General features: G+C 37.9%; 1 protein-coding gene across 1 annotated transcript; it reads right to left on the reverse strand.

The window, feature by feature from the left end:
* Window positions 1–141: 141 nt before the first annotated feature.
* LOC126747049 (uncharacterized) lies at window positions 142–17769 on the reverse strand (the record flags this gene model as incomplete). Its single annotated transcript, XM_050455532.1, is given in 5 exon segments — window positions 142–192; window positions 9039–9373; window positions 10191–10418; window positions 16080–16560; window positions 17305–17769. Coding segments are annotated over 5 exon segments (1560 nt in total), but the record flags the coding sequence as incomplete, so codon positions are not given.
* Between the last annotated feature and the right edge of the window lie 326 nt (window positions 17770–18095).

The raw sequence follows: 18095 nt of genomic DNA on the forward strand, positions 1-18095 counted from the left end.
GTAAATACCTTTTTAAATCGACCTGACTGCTGAACCCCACAATCCACTTTTAGTCGCTTTCTTAGGCCACCTTCTGAAATTTCTAATTGCGAAGCAGCTTGGCGCTTGGATAAAGCATTTTGGATCAGCTCCTTAGCTCGATTAAGAATTTGTGGCGTGATGGGCGTGCGCTCTGATTTTCTTTTGTAGTCCCTAAAAACAAGAAAATGGGTTACAAAAATTCATGGGGTAAAAGTACGTGCAAACTTTTGCCCCACATGCACTTTTTTATTTTTTTTTCAGTGTAAATCGACACAAGCACGACTCACAACAGGTGAATATATTTGAGATTACGATTGGGCTTTTATAACAAATAAACGTTGTTATCGTAATTTGCACTATAAAAGCAAAATACAAGAATCTGTATGCACGAAAAATAACATCAAAATAGCAAAAAATAAACTTACCTCATTTTCTCCTTTCTGTAAAGCCGAAAAACTAAACTGGTGCCCTTTACATTGTAGCGACATGTGACCCTTAAATCGCGTGGAGACAGACTGATCGTACATGCACTCGGGCCCGACATATTGGCACTGCGTTCTTTTACCCGCCGCGTGCTTTTGCCCCACTCTACTCTACATGCCAGGTTATAGTACCTCTCTGTCTTGAGAGGGTGTGTTGTGCCATTCATTCATTCTCGTTCAGAGAAAGTATACACACATAGCGGATTGCGATTTTTAACTAAGGCGATAGTAGATCAATAAATAAATAAAGTCTTCAGTGTTTTATTTTTACTGGCACATAAATAACAGCACACGGCGGAGGACCACGCGAGTTCGCCCCCCATAATCGGAGGGGGGCCAAATAACAGAATGGCTCAAGAAAGGGAAAAGATGGACACTTCAGACGGATACTTGACTGATTTCTGCACAAAAAGCGATGACTATAAGCAAAAAAAGACCAAGTAGCGTGGTAAGCCATCGGAGGGCTCATCCTCATCCTCTTCCACAAGATTTAAAAAACCCTTACTCCACGATAAACTTGACCTTAAAAGTACAAAAACCTCTAAACCATCCTTGAAACCCAATCCCGACCCGGGCATGTCAAGGGGAACAGTATCGGTAGTAGGCCTGCCTCATCAGCATGAGAAGATGAGGGCGGTAGAAAAGCGTGACAGGGAACTCGAGCAGGAGGTTCGAGACAGAGATCACATAATAATTGAATTAAAAAGTAAGATTTCTACATTTGAGGAGCAATTAAAAACATTAATAGAAGAAAATCAACTTTTTAAAAACCAGATCTCTGCCTTGAGCTAAAAGCTCGAAGGGATGACCAAGGAAAGGGATAATGAAATTGAAAATAATAAAAATCTCTCCGCGCACCTAAGGGCGATGCAAAAAGTAAACACAAATAACGCTGAACAACCCAGAAAGCGCCCCAGAGAGGAGGCAGGTATTTCCTCGCCCCCACAGGGGGAGGAGATGGCTGTCTCCGACCTGGAGGGGGAGAACCAAACCTCGGGGGATAGTGAGATTCCATCCACCTCGGGTGTGTTGGAGAGAAATAAAGAAAAAAATGAAAACATAAATAAAAACACTAAAAATCCACTTTTTATGCCACTGAGCGGGCTATCAATTGCGGGGAAGGGGAGGAATGCTGAACCCACCCCTTCTAAAGTCCCCAAAGTTGTCATTAGGGACACGAAGAACTGGGCACACAAATACAAAATTATTGTAGAAAATAACATAAAATTTACTAAAATTCAAAAGGAAAGGTTGGGTTTAGCAGTTTTCCCTGTAGCCCCTCAGGATCACAGGAAACTGACGAAACTCCTCAAGGAGGGGGGAATAGAATTTCATTCTTACTTCCTGGAGGAGGACAGAAAGTTGAATGTGGTCTTGAGAGGTTTCGATCATAATTTTGACCTTGAAGAGATCAATGATGGATTGGTCCGAATGGGGTTTTCACCTGAAGAGCTTTCCTGGTTCAGGACGGGGCCGGGGCGTAAGAGAGAGACAGATTTGATAAGATTTTTAGTACCAAAAGATCAGGAAGATATTTTTAAGGTCGAAACTCTCCTCGACATCAGGGTTAGTGTTGAGAGATTAAAATCATACACAATTAATAATATAAGACAAGTGGGGCAGTGCCATAGGTGCCAGGAGTTTGGGCATTCCTTGAGCAATTGTAACGCCAAGCCGCGCTGTCACAAATGTAAAGGAGATCACCTGTACACAGAGTGTCAAAAGGACAAAGCAGCACCGGCGAGGTGTTGCAATTGTGACGGGGAGCACCCTGCTAACTTTTGGCGGTGCCCCAAAAACCCTAATTTTATCAAAACTAAAACAAACACGGGCACTTTTGCTGAAATGGCAAAAAAATCTCTCATCAGGAACCAGGATAAAAAGGGGGCGGAGACTATGGCGGACATATTGGGGGCGGGCACCTCAGGTCTGTCAAGTGGGTTGCCTAATAGAAATAATATAAATAATGTAAACAACATAAAAAATAATAATATTCTTTATCTTTTAAGTCTGCCTGAGGCAGAGATCAATAAAAAAATAGACAACCTTATTGCAAAATTAAGCACTCTAAACTCAAATCCAGCTCTAAGATTGCTCCTGGGTACTAACTAAGCGACTCTGGGGGATTTATCAACCTGTTTAAGCATTATCAGTTGGAATGCACAATCAATTTATCCAAAAAAATCCGAATTTATTGATTTTCTTCACACCACCAAGCAAACTATTAAGTCATGAAGATTTAGACACACTTTTTATTGAAGACATTCCAACAATAGCCGCAGGGGATTGGAATGCAAAAAGTAGAATCTGGGGATGTACTAATGAAAATTATTCCGGGCAAAAACTGGAGAGATATGTCAGAGAGAAGACAGTAAGGGTAGTAGCTCCCTCTGAGCCAACGCATTATCATTATATAACTCCAGACATCTTAGACATAGCAGTTATAAAAAACCTTAGCCATAATGTCGCTGTGGAAAACTTAGATCACTTAAGCTCCTCTGACCATTCCCCAATCCTTATTTCAATAGCACAAACTTTCAAAAAAGATCCCCTACCCGACAAAAAGATAACAAATTGGCAGGTTTTTACCGATTTGTTGTCCAACACCCACCCTTTATCTACTCCCAACACACAAGAAGAAATAGAACAAAAAGTTGTTGAAATCACCGATATTATTAAACAAGCTTATGAAAAAGCAACAACTAAAATTCCTATACCCAACACACACACCTTGATTTTCCCAGCGAGAATAAAAAACTTAATAAGAACAAGAAATAGATTAAACAAACAGGCTAGGTTACACAAAGACCCAGAAGCAAAGAAAATAGCTAACAATTTAACTAAAAGAATAAAAAACGAAGTTCACGATTTTAGGAATGAAAGGTGGAATAATTTCTTAGAGGAACTAAATAATGATGATGAAAACCACAAAAACTATTGGAGAGTCTCTAAGATACTGAGAGGAAGAGACAAAACTGAGTTCCCGCCCATACAAATACCAGATGGATCACTAGTTTATACAGATATAGAAAAAACAGAAGCTTTCAATAACTCACTAGAAAAACAATTCAATTTAAATAATTTTCAAGAGGACCACACTGTATCAGCACAAGTTAACCAAACATATAGAGAAATAGAAAATATACAATACCAAACAATTAATGCCCTAAAGAAAATTAGATTTCAAGAAATAAAAGATATAATCTCAAACCAACAAAATAGAAAAGCACCAGGAGTAGATGGCATAAATAATAAAATGCTTAAAATGCTACCCGACAATATAATTTATGAATTAATGATAATTTTTAATCAATGCCTCACTCTATGCTACTTTCCAAACGCATGGAAAAGAGCAATAGTAAAACTACTGCCAAAACCGGGGAAGAATTTATCAAAACCCGAAAATTATCGCCCTATTAGTCTACTCCCTTCAATGGGAAAAATTTTTGAGAAAGCGGTGCTAAGCAGACTAAGGGAGGAAATAGAAACATTAAAAATAATCCCGGTAGAACAGTGTGGCTTTGTAAAGGGCCTATCAACAGAAATTCAGCTTCCAGATCCAGCAAAGTATAGTGGATTCGTTCAATGCCAAATATTCAACTGCCATGATCACACTCGATATCGAGAAAGCTTTCGATAGGGTGTGTCATGGCGGTCTGATTTATAAAATGGCGACATTTGGGGTGTCTCCTGGTATTACAAAAATTGTACAGAGTTTTCTTAAAAACAGGGAATTTACCGCCCAAATCAATGAAACGTCATTAGAATATAAAAAAATCAGGGCGGGGGTCCCCCAGGGCTCCCCGCTAGCACCCACTCTGTACAATATATACCAGGCAGACATACCAAAAAACGACCACTATTCCAAGCTGGCATTATTCGCGGATGATAGTTGTGTCCTTGCGAGTTGTAAGTACCTGGACCAAATAACAGCATATATACAGAGCCACATCGATAAAATATCCACTTGGGCTGAGAGATGGAAGATTAAAATAAATGAGGATAAAACGGAGGCAATTCTAATCAGGAAAAAACTTAATCGTGACATTCCAAACTTGATGGTGCTTGGCAGCGTAATCCCCTGGAAGAGCGAAGTGAGGTATCTGGGAGTCAATTTTGACAATAAAAACACTTTTGTATATCACATTAAAAAACAAATTAATCAATGCAATGGTTTAGTTCAGAGTCTCTACCCCTTCCTGGGCAGGAAAAGCAAAATGTCACTCGACAATAAGCTCCTCCTGTATAAGCAAGTGATCAGACCTTAGCTCTTGTATGGATCTTGTGTATTCGCCAAGATACCAAAAACAACAATGGGTTACCTGGAAACCTTCCAAAACAAGACGCTTAGGCTGATCACAAATGCTCCACAATACGTCAGGAACTCTGATATTAGAACAGATTTAAAAATGAGTACAATAGAGGAGTTTATTGTCGCGAGACACACTAAATTCAAAGAACGTATCAGGGCATTAGACCATCCGGAGATCCAAAATTTCTTATTAAAATGGCGAGAAAACAAGCCTCAGGGGCATGAAAATGCAACCGGGCGGAAAAAAGCAAACGTAGCTAACCGCTCCGTTTGCAAATCAAAACACACAAGTTGTTGTTATCCACTCATTGTCCGGACTAGCAATTTGCGCTCTTGCCGGTTTAGTGATGAATTTTTATCTCGTTTATAGGCGCCTATCTTTCGTTTACTGGGTCGCATCGAAGTGCTCTAGCTTTTGATGGCACGGATCGTGGGATTCTCTTGTACTGCACTGAATTCGTCCGGGCTAGCAACTGGGCTCTTGCCGGTTTCCTGACTTAGTTTGTTGTTGATGTCTTTTTTGGCGCCTATCTTTTTGTTCTGGGTCGCATCGAGGTGCATCGGAGTTGTTGATGGCCCGGGTCGAGAGGATTGACTACACGGGATTTAGGTGTACTTGTATTTATAAGGTAGGAGGTGGGCTGCTATTGGTCACGAGTCCAGCAGCAGTCTCCGCCCACCCAGAACGATCTTGATGCGGCCGTCTAGAAGCGGTCGGATTAGGATGCCCTTGAGAACGTTTAGCGTTTGATTTACAAACGGAGCGTATTTTATTTTCTGATGGGTGTGTATGCGCCCGGTTAGTCTTTATGCCACCGAGCGTTCACTCAATCGCGGTGTTAAGGCTAGAAAACTCCCTTCCAGGGTTTGTTTTCGCGCCATTTCAGTAAGAATTTGCGGATCTCAGGATGGTCGAGAGCTTTAACACGTTCCTTGAATTTTGTGTGTCTGGCGACAATAAACTCCTCTATGGTGCTCATTTTAAGGTCGGTTCTTATATCTGAGTTTCTAATATATTGCGGAGCATTTGTGATCAGCCTAAGCGTCTTATTTTGAAATATTTCTAGGTAAGCCATAGTTGATTTAGGGATCTTTGAAAGGACACAAGACCCATATAAGAGCTTAGGTCTGATCACCTGCTTATACAAGAGGAGTTTATTGTCGAGAGACATCTTACTTTTCCTGCCCAAGAAGGGGTAGAGGCTTTGGACTAAACCATTGCACTGATTTATTTGGTTTTTAATATGATAGACAAAGGTATTTTTATTGTCAAAATGTACTCCCAGGTACTTCACCTCACTCTTCCAGGGGACCATCCTGCCCAGCACCGTTAAGTTAGGAATATCACGGTCCCATTTTTTGGTGATAAGGATTGCCTCCGTTTTATCCTCATTTATTTTAATTTTCCACCTCTCGGCCCATACCGCTATTTTATCAATGTGGCTCTGAATATACGCTGTTATTTGGTCCAGGTACTTGCAGCTCGCAAGGACACAAGTATCGTCCGCAAATAATGCCAGCTTAGAATAGTGATCGTTCTTTGGGATGTCTGCCTGGTATATATTGTACAGGGTGGGTGCCATGGGGGAGCCCTGTGGGACTCCAGCTCTGATTTTTTTAAAATCTTGAGTGGTGTTATTAATTTGTACTGTGAACTCCCTGTTTTTTAAAAAGCTTTGAATAAATTTAGTTATACCCGGAGACACCCCAAATGTCGCCATTTTGTATATCAACCCGCCATGCCACACTCTATCGAAGGCTTTCTCGATATCGAGCGTGATCATGGCAGTTGAATACTTGGAATTGAACGAATCAACTAAACTTTGCTGGATCCTTGCAAGCTGTATTTCTGTTGATAGGCCCTTCACAAAACCACACTGTTCTGCCGGGATTATTTTTAATATATTTATTTCGTCTATTAGTCTACTTAGCACCGCTTTCTCAAAAACTTTTCCTATTGATGGGAGTAGACTGATAGGACGGTAATTTTCAGGTTTTGCTAAGTTCTTCCCGGGTTTTGGTATTAGTTTTACTATTGCCCTTTTCCATGAGTTTGGGAAATAGCAGAGGGTGAGGCATTTATTAAAAATTATCATTAATTCATATATTATGTTGTCGGGTAGCATTTTAAGCATCTTATTGTTTATGCCATCGACCCCTGGTGCTTTTCTATTTTGTTGTTTAGTGATTATATCTTTTATTTCTTGAAATCTAATTCTTTTTGGGGCATTTAAAGTTTGGTATTGAATATTTTCTATTTCTCTGTATACTTGATTAACTTGATTTAATACAGTGTGGTCCTCTGGGAAATTATTTAAATTAAATTGATTTTCTAATGAGTTGTTAAATGCTTCTACTTTTTCTATATCTGTGTAGACTAAGCTTCCATCTGGTATTTGTATGGGCGGGAACTCTGTTTTGGTTCTTCCTCTCAGAACCTTAGAGACTCTCCAGTAATTTATGTGATTTTCATCGTCGTTGTTTAATTCCTCTAGGAAATTATTCCACCTTTCATTCCTGAAGTCATGCACTTCATTTTTTATTCTTTTTGTTAATCTATTGGCTATTCTTCTTGCTTCTGGGTCTTTGTGTAACCTAGCCTGTTTATTTAATCTATTTCTTGTTCTTATTAGGTTTTTAATTCTCACTGGGAAAACCAAGGTGTGGGTATTTGGTATTGGGATTTTGGTAGTGGATTTTTCAAATGCTGTGTTAATGATGCTTGTTATTTCCTTTACTTTTTGTTCCACTTCTTCTTCTGTATTGGGAGTTGGGAGGGGATAGGTATTAGATAACAATTCGGTAAAAAGCTGCCAGTTTGTTATCTTTTTATCCGGAAAGGGATCTTTTTTGAAAGTTTGGGCTATGGATATAAGGATTGGTGTATGGTCTGAGGAACTTAGTTGGTCAAGGTTTTCCACAGCGACATTATGGCTTAGGTTTTTTATTACTGCAATGTCTAATATGTCAGGTGTCATAAAATGATAGTGAGTTGGCTCCGGTGGAGCTGCTACCCTTACTGTATTTTCTCTGACATATCTCTCAAGCTTTTGCCCGGAATTATTTTCAGTTGTGCATCCCCAGATTCTACTTTTGGCATTCCAATCCCCTGCGGCTATTGTTGGAATGTCTTCAATAAAAAGTGCATCTAAATCTTTATAGCTTAATAATTTACTAGGTGGTCTATAGATTGACATTAATAATATTTCTTTGTTGCCTATGTATACCTTTATAGCCGTATTTTCAATTACCGGGTCTGTTTCCCTTTGCGGTGCTTCTTTATGTATTATATTTCTTTTTATTATAATTGCTGTTCCTCCGCCCACAACGTTAGGTCTGTCGTTTCTGTATATTTTATAATTAGGTATTTTAAATTTTGTGTAGGGCCTCAGAAAGGTTTCCTGAACCAATGCCACATCGATATTATTTGTAAGTAGAAAATCAATAAATTCGGATTTTTTAGGATATAGTGATTGTGAATTCCAACTAACGATGCTTAAGCAACTAGATAAGTCCCCCAGAGTAGCTTAGTTAGCACCTAGGAGTAATTTTATTGCTGGGTTTGAGTTTAAAGAATTTAATTTTTGGATCGTGGGATTGAACTGACTGGGATGTGGGACGTAGGTTATATTTATAGGCTAGGTGGGCGGCTGGGATTGGTTGGTTTCACTGGTTTAGGACACGCCCACCCAGCTCGTCGGTTTTTGGCCGGTGTTGTTTATTTTGTTTATTTAAAAAAAAAAAAAAAAGAAAAAAAAAAGATGTTATGTTTTTATTGTAATAAAAGTTTAAAAGCCGGATTAGATGTTAATTTATTGAGTTTGGAGATTAATTTATCAATTTTTGTGTTTATTTCGTCCTCCGGCAAGAATAAAAGCGTTAATAAATTGTTGTTTTGAATAGGTGTTTTTAATAGTTTAGCCTCTGGGACGGGACCTTTAACCGTTTCAGTCTCTCTGAACCAAATTGACAGGACTCTGGGCCCAAATTGGGCTCTCTTTTTAACGCATCGGCGTATTTTCTATTAATTTTAATAAAATTTGGGTTTTTGGGACAGCGCCAGTAGCTGGCCGGATGGTCGCCGCCGCAATTGCAACCGGTGTTGTACGTTCTTTTTCGCATTTTGAGTAATGATGCTTTCCTTCACATTTATGACAACGCGGCCCCGCGTTGCAATTGCTCGCGGCGTGTCCGAACTCCTGACAGCGATGGCACTGTCCCACCTGTCTTATATTATTGATTTGAAACGTTTTGAGGCGCTCCACCTGGACCCTGATGTTCATTATACTGTCAACTTTATAGATATCTTCCTGCTCTTTTTTGATCAGGAAGCGGATGAGGTCCGTCTGCCTTTTACGACCTGGGCCAGTGTTAAACCAGCCCATTTCTTCAGGCTCGAACCCCATCCGCTTCAACTCACTCTCTATGTCCTCCAGTTTAAAGTTTCTGTCGAAACCTCTCAGGATCAAGTTTAGCTTTCTGTCCTCCTCCAGGAAGAAGGAGTGGAATTCCATCTCCCTTTCCCTGAGGAGGGCAGTCAGATTCCTGTGATCTTGCGCTGTTTTGGGGAAGAGTGCCAAGCCCAGCCTCTCCTTTTGAACTTTAAGAATATTGATTTTTTTTTCCATCATCATCTGATATTTTTTAGCCCAGTTTGAGGTGTCTCTGATGACGACCTTTGGTATCTTTGGATTGCTAGGCTTTGCACTCCCCCCTTTTCCCGCAACAGATAAACTACTGAGGGGCATAAAGAGTGGGTTTTTTTTGAGGTTTTGTGTCCCGTTTATCCAGATTGCTGTTAATTGCAGCATCTGGGCGCGCTGAGGGACCAGGTTCTTCCGTGTCTGTGTTAGATTCAGAGTAAGATTGCAACATCTCCTCCTCTCGTGGGGAGGAGATGTTTGCCTCTTTTCTGGATCTTTTACGTTGATTTATGTTTTTTTCATTATCGTTTAGCTGGTCCCTCAGCGCTCCCAGCTGCTCGGCAATGTTTTTATTTTCATTTTCAAGCTGTTCGTTAATTTTTAATATTTTCTTCATATTATCGTTAGTTTCCCGCAATTGAGCATTGAAGATGCGGACTTGATCCTTGAGGAGGTCGATTTCCTTCTCAGTATTCTTAAGTTTATTTTTAAGTCGCTCGTTTTCGCTTTCGAGCGTTTTATGTTTTAAATTTTTTTCTTCAATGCTCGATTGCAGGTCTTTTATTTGAAACTCCAGTGAAGTGCAGATGTCTTTATAGACCTCAGCACTGAAAACTGGGCTGTTTCCTTCCATGTTTGGGGCAGGATTTGAGGACTGGGAGGGAGTTTTTTGGTATCTCCGTTCAAGGAGAGGTTTATGGACGGGGTAAGGAGTGCCAGCTAGAGACTTACCCCGCTCTAGTTCTTCTCGGTTTTCATTTATCGTGCTCTGGCGTCTTTGACGTCGGTGGTTCGGCCCCCCGCTGACAATGGGGGGCGAGTTATTGCTGTTTTCCGCCGTTTCTGGTTGGTTATTGGTATTTCGCTTTGGTTGGTAGGTTGTGGTTTGCCGTTTTTGACTGCTACTGCTGCTGCTGCAACTGCTAACTGCCAACTGCCCAACTGCCAACTGCCAACTAACTGCAAACACACAAGGTCATCCCAATCCGTCCGCTTTTATACGGCCACATCAAGATCGTGCTGGGGGGCGGAGACTGCTGTCGGACTCGTGACCAATGGCAGCCCACCTCCTACCTTATAAATATAAGCGCACCTAAATCCCGAGTAGTCAATCCTGTCGACCCGGGCCAACACAAACTCCGACGCACACCGATGCGACCCAAAAATAAAAAGATAGGCGCCTAAACAGCAAGAAAGGCATCATCAGACCGCAAGAGCCTCGATGCTAGCCCGGAGAATCAGTGCAGAAGAAGAAGGGTGTGTTGTGACCAAAATAACGTGTGCAGTTTCGTTTTCACATAAAATAAAATATGAAAGTTGGATTTTGGTCCACTTCTTATTTTATTCTTATATAATTTTGCAATATAAATGCGTTATGGAACTTTTGTACATTTAACTATTATTTTATTTCTTATTTTACTTTATTTGTCTGTATAAATCCAGCTTAAGAGACTACATTGTTTACATTTTAAAATGGCAAAATATATTTTCCTCTTAATCTTTTGTCCTTCTTTTACAATATTGCACTTTTGCCAGAGCTATTTATCCACTTTTTAAGTATTAAAAAATGTAATACCTTTACATAACTTAGCTTATAATAAAAAAATTAATGAAATTCATAGAAAAATCGACTTAATTTAAAAGCAAAAATATTAATTAAAGCAACAGTCAAAATAAAAATATCTTGGAGCATTAAAAAATTTCGTCACTTCGGCAACGTTGCGCTACAGTCTTACGCACGTTTTACTATTTTTCGAGTTCTGTCAAAAATTATGAATGAATAAATCCCGAGCGATGTCGCTAAGGAATTAAAACAAATAAACGCTTTAAATTATTGAGTGTAAGTGTACGGCCAGACTGAATTGCGGGCGGGCGTGAAACGGGCGATAAGCGAGCGAGCGATTTTTTGCAAGGCGATTTTTTGGCCATACTAAAAATAGAAAATCGCAGATTGGTGGTGTTCTGTCGCCAGTAAACATGGCGCCCTTATCAAAACTAAAAAGAAATATTTTAATAGACAGTAACCCCTATATGAAGTGGAAATTATTTTTGGAGAAGTCTCGTAGATATGGAATACATCCTATTAATAAAAGGAGAAAAAAATTGGAGAATTTCATCACCTATACGTCGAATTAAGAGAATACCCGGAAAAATTCTTTGAATACTTAAGAATGTCCATAAGTACATATGATTTTTTATTAAGTAAGGTTAATAGGAGGCTTACGAAAATTACGACAAATTATCGATCTCCTATATCAGCAGAAGACAGACTGGTAGTCACATTAAGGTAAGAATATATTCTTTTTATATATAATAATGAAATGTTAGTTAGAAATAAAAGTTTTTATTTAATTTTATTATAACAGGCTAATTAACCAATTTTTTTAACGAAAACTACATTATATAATATTATACGTTAAATATGAACCTGGATCGTTACTGCAGTAAAACCAAGCAGGTGGTTTTCCAAGTTACCAGTTTCCAAAAGCGGAAGTTGTAAAATCTGCTGCTGCTGCTCTGGCAGCTTTTTTTTCTTTTTCTTTAAAATTAATGACATGATATCCGACTTAATTTCCAGTTTTTCAAATTCTGTGAAATCAGCCATATGGGGCTATAGACTTTTAAAGAACTGTAAATCGGCGTTATCATTGTCTTTCGCTTCGTTTTGCCACATTTCAATTTTTTTAGTTTCTAAACTTAAAAATTCTTCTTGGATGTCTTTTTTGGTCCTTTTACGTACTTTGAGAAATTGAGCTGCTTCTAGATGGTGTTCGTGGCGGCATTGATGAGGGTGAAGAAGGTTGTGAATGTAGATCGCTGGCTTCATTGTTTTCATTATTTTCAACGGAATGAAGTTCTTCGATTTCATTTGAATCTTCATTGCAAGAAAACAAATTCCCCTGTGTAGGGGAAGGAGTAACGAAATCTTTTAAAAAATACATTTGTTCAAAATACTGCCACTTTGGTTTTACAGGTGATGCACTGGCTCCCGATCTGGGAATGGGTTTTTTTTTTCACCTCCTTTCTAAACTGATCTTTTAAATTTTTCCACCTGTTTTTGGCATCCGTAACTAAAAAGAAAACATAATTTAAACACTATTATAGCTAATTTATTATTTTTATATTTACAAAACTTTTGGTGATATTTATACTTATTTATAGATTTTTTTAGGTATTTGGCAACGGGTTTATCGTTCAGATCGTTAGCATTTGCTTTTTGAATGGGAAAATCTACAGTAAGCAACATAGTTTTCGCAACCTGCCAAATTATTTGGGAAGAACTAGTGGAAGAATTTATGCCAATTCCAACTGAGAACTGTTTAAAGAAAGTTATAGCTGACTACTTTAATCGATGAAAATTTCCAAATTGTTTCGGTTTGATAGATGGAAAACACTGTCAAATAAGATGCCCACCAAATTCTGGATCTCATTATTTTAATTATCTACACTATTTCTCTGTCGTGCTACAAGCTGTAGCATATGCGGACAAAAAATTTTTAACCATTGAAGTTGGAGGCCGTGGTAAACAAAGTAACGGTGGAACATTTGCAGGATCGACGATATTCAATTTGTTAGAAAGTAATTTATTTAATGTCCCTCGTCCTACTAATTTACCGAACACAAATATAGAATTGCCACATTTTTTAATAGGTGACGAAGCGTACCCTCTAAGATCATATTTAATGAGGCCTTATCCGAGACGCGGACTTAATCCCAAAAAAGAATACTTTAACAAATGCCTCTCCACTGCTAGAAAATGTATCGAGTGTGCTTTTGGAATACTGTGTGCCAAATGGCGTTTTTTAAATAAAGACATAGAAACACTGCCTGACAAAGCTTGCATACTTATTAAGTGTGCTTGCATCCTGCATAATTTAGTAAGAGACAAAGATGGCGACAGTGATCTACACTATCGTCACATATCGGAGCAATATCAGGAAAATAATCAACCTGCCTTTAATGGAAGAAGGAATAATCGATAGAGTTCAAGAGCAATTGAAATTCGAGAAAAACTTGCTGACTACTTATTCCACTTGCCAACTTAATTACACATCTACTATGTATTAAATAATTATGTGATTGTGTGTGTAATTAAATAATTATATACGTTCATATTGATAAGTATAATATAGACCTGTGTTCAAAAAAAGCGTTTCCTTACCATTAAAATTACATGCTTCGGCCACTTCTTGTCATAATTTATCAACAGCATTTTTACTTTTATATAAAGGGTGACTGTCTTGCCACAAAGGTCTTCTGGTATGAACTTCAGATATCAGGAGCTCCTTCTGTTCATGTTTATTACTGCTACACATTTTATTTCTTTTTATTTACATCTGTTTTACGAGAAACACAGCAACAAACTATCCAAAAATCCAAACACGCTCACTAGAATTTCAAACAAGTTTAATTAGTCTTTTATCGCACGCTGCACGCTCAATTTTCGCCCGCCCGCTAAGCGTCGGTGTGGCTATTTGCATCTGTGCAATAGCTTTTGAAAAAATCGCTCGCTCGCTTATCGCCCGCTTCACGCCCGCCCGCAATTCAGTCTGGCCGTGCACTAAGGGCCTATTTTGTGTTTAGAGTGTGTTTTAACAGTTTTTTGTTGTTTTCGTACTTTTTTGGAGAAAATTAATGCCAAAATAAACGATCATGGTGCATTCTTGTGTAGTAAAGAGAGTAGAGCATTAAAGTCCAAATTTAACGTTTCATCGGTAAGTTTATTTGTTTAACTTTAAACAGCAAAAGACTTTTGTATTTTTACCACCAGCGTCATCACATGAAAAATATTAAGGTTAAATAATTATGTAATGACATTTTGCGCCTCTATTTAAAATTGCACAAGAGCGACCAATTAATTGAAAATATGCATTGTTGCCAAGGGGTACTAACAACACTTTCTCCATGCTTTTCTCTCTCACTACTAATTTTAAAACAATAAAATTCCACATTTTTGGGCTGGTTATGAATGAAACATTACGTTTATTACTTATAATGTCTTTGGTCATGCTATTATTAGTCCGACAAAATAACAAAAACGTCAAAAAGTGTAGTAATCAATCATTTAAAATTCAAACACGTCATTACTTAGTAGTTATGTCTAACTTTAGTTGTTATGTTTAGTAACAGTAATATATGCATTTTTCACACAAACTTTTGACTTTGATTTAAAAATAAATCCCAATGAAACCAGTCGTATCAAAACAACCTTTAATAAGATACCTAAGTACCTAGTTATTAACAAAAAAAATTTAACCATTTAGTTCTTGAATTACGTAAACTTTGATAATGTAAAATTTATTTAGTTTGGTGGCTATAAAAACAAATAATTTATAGTATTATCAAAATACATATTTTTCCTAAGTAGGTACATTAAATAATAATTTTATGCCAGATAATAAAGTTATTATAAAATCGTGCTCCGTCTTCCCCTACAGTTCGAATTAGACGAAACTCGTAAAATAATAGGTATTTTTTACCAGAATTCCCCTTTACATTTTTTGCTAGTTCCCAGTCGGCAAGGAGCTCGGCGGCCTACCTTAAGGTGGGTCCAGACTACTCGTGCTCGTGCTCGTACTCCGGCTTTTACTTGCGACTTGCCTATATGTGGACGTGGCGACAAGTCGGAGTGGGAGCAGCGCAAGCCAGGCAAGTACGTTACTCGTGAGGTTCCGACCGGTGTCGGTACATCAAAGGAAGCTCGCACGGACTTGTAAGTTTATTGGACGGAAATTTTTCGAATTTCGTATACTTGTGACTTGTGTTGTGTTGTTTACGGTCAAACGTATTTTAAACGTTTAATTTTTATCAAAATGGAGTGGACGAACGATCGCGTTATTGATTTAATTAAATTATACGAAAAGCATGTAGTTTTGTGGGACAGTACAAACAAATTTTACAAAATTAATAATAAAAAGAACGATGCTTGGAAAGAAATATCACAAGAATTAAATTTAGATGTACAGGAGATAAAACGCAAAATTACGTCACTACTGGCAACATACAGAAAAGCTAGGCAAAAAGTTGCACAAAATAACAGATCTGGAATGGGCACAGATGAATTATATTCTCCTTGGTTTGCCTTTAAACATTTTCATTTCTTGCACACGAAATATCAACCCAAGGAAACAATAAATACAGAGGTACGTATCTATATTTTTTATCTAATTATAAGTGCCATTTAAATAAACTGCTCTTCAAAATATTATCCTCATTTAAACACCGATTAAAAATCTTTTAAGAAAAAATTGTAATTACACTTTAAAAAAATTCTGACAAAATTATTTTTAATTTATTGATAATTATCTTGCCATGGTACTTTTCCTTGATTGACGAAATAATCTGCAAATTCATTTCTTATGCTTTGGGAATTCTTAGAAGATTTACGAGGTATGTTTCTTAAAGCCCGGAATGTAGAGTTCGGCTCTGGTTCATTTCTCCAATTTCCTGGAATTTCTCCATTTTGCTCACAGTCAAATGTTAAGGTTGGTGTATATGTATTCCTTGCATTATGTCTTAAATAATTGTGTAAATAAACACAAGCCATAACAATTACTTGAGCTTTTTGGGGCTCCAAAAGTAAGGGTTTCCTAAGAACCCGAAATATTGCTGAGACTATACCAAAAACATTCTCTACTATTCGTCTGGCTCTACTCATCCTGTAATTAAAAACCCTTTTGCTTGATCCCTTTTCTTGCTGTCCTAAGTATGGTTTCATTATATTATTATGCAACGGAAATGCATCATCCGCAACAAAAACATACGGGACCAACATTTCCCTACCAGGAAGTTTTCTACTACTTGGAAGATTTAAAGAGCCATCCTCCAGTTTTTTGTAAAAGGTTGTATTCCGAAAAACACCGCCGTCTGATATTCGACCTTGACAGCCCACGTCAGCGTAGAGAAAACAATAATCGGCATCAACAACAGCAAAAAGAACAATACTAAAAGTTACTTTGTAATTAAAATAGTCACTGCCTGTATTTACTGGACACTGAAGAACAACGTGTTTGCCATCCATTGCCCCCATGCAATGTGGGAAGTTCCATAGTCTTTCATATTGAGCTGCTACTTGAAGCCACTCATTCTCTGTTTGAGGCATCTGAAAAAAAGAAACATTTATTAATAATATTTAAATATTGTAGATTTTCTTGGACAGATTTTATTAATTTAATAAGTCAATTTTTTAGGAAACTTCAACACAAAACCTAGAAGAGGAAGAAGTAGAAAGTGAAGAAGGACATACACAAGAAGCACCTAATAACAACACTATTGAAGAGACTGTACCACAAGAAAATAGTTTGGCCCAAACTAGGCAAATCACTGGACGCAAAAGAATACGTAGTAATGAAGATCCTCGAATAAAAGAATCGTTTGAAATATTAAAGAAGATAAACAATAAAGAGAGAGATGAGTATGACGCATATGGTGAATTCATCGCTCGTAAGTTAAGATCATTGGATAAACGAACAGCTGTTTACGTCCAGAAAGGTTTTAATGACATCCTGTTTAAGGCAGAGTTAGGGGAATACCTATGCAAAGACCCAATCTAGGAAATTATAGGGCCCAAACACTACAGGCGTACGGGAGTACGGCTTCCCCTTCAACCACTGAATCAGCTTCTACGGTTCAAAGTCCTTTTCCCTCGCCTCATGCAATAAGCACGGAACATCAACCACTATTACAACCGTCGCAACTAACACCTACACCTACAACCTCTCAGCCTGAACAAACCAACGATAATAACTATTCATTAACGCCATGGATTAACACTCTCAACACTAATCAATATTAAAATTTGTGAATTATTATTAATAAAGTTTTGAACGAATTATTGTTTACCTACCTTTATAAAATCTTAAAAAACTTCACATAAAGCACTGCATACCTCTGGCACAATCAGCGAAATTGACTGCTTGGAAAACTTAAACAAAAAGCTTAAGCTAGTGTACGAATCACCCGATGCTAAATATCTTAGTGTTACAGCTAATCGTTCTTTTACAGGAATTGCTTTTCGAAATGTTGTGTTTTTCTTCATAATTTTTGGGCCGATTAAAATTATGATTTCCTCAAAATTAGTAGGCGACATTCTACAGAATGTATGAAAGTGGAGGTTTTCAATATTAAGGTCGCTAAGTAAATTGCTTCCACTGCATTTGCTTCGACTTTTAAATAACGACGTAACCCACCACCGTCTCTTCTTTCTCATTTTTGTTTTTTGTTTATTTAATAAACAATAAATTACACTAAAAGCCGCACTAGCCGCCACAAGCTCGTCGTCGCTCATTGGAACAGCCGGAGTACAAGCAATTTAGCAAATAAATAAGTCTATGTGGACGGTCCAAGTAAATGGTAGCACAAGTAGATCAAGTTCAAAAAGTACAAGTAAAAGCCGGAGTGCGAGCGCGAGCACGAGTAGTCTGGACCCACCTTTAGAGATCGAAATATAAAAAGTTTTTCGCCGAGTGAAGCAACTTGTATTTTATTCAGTAAACTTTGATATAGGAAACAATGTCTTCTGTATAAATAGTGAGGTCCCAAGCATTAGTTGTTATACTTATAATATCTTCATTAAATTTATTTAAGAAAATTTTAAACGCAGAAGACTCTTCGAAATTTCCTTCCGATTCACTAAAA

This window comes from Anthonomus grandis, chromosome 18 (assembly GCF_022605725.1).
Source record: "Anthonomus grandis grandis chromosome 18, icAntGran1.3, whole genome shotgun sequence".
NCBI classification, from domain to species: Eukaryota; Metazoa; Arthropoda; class Insecta; order Coleoptera; family Curculionidae; genus Anthonomus; species Anthonomus grandis.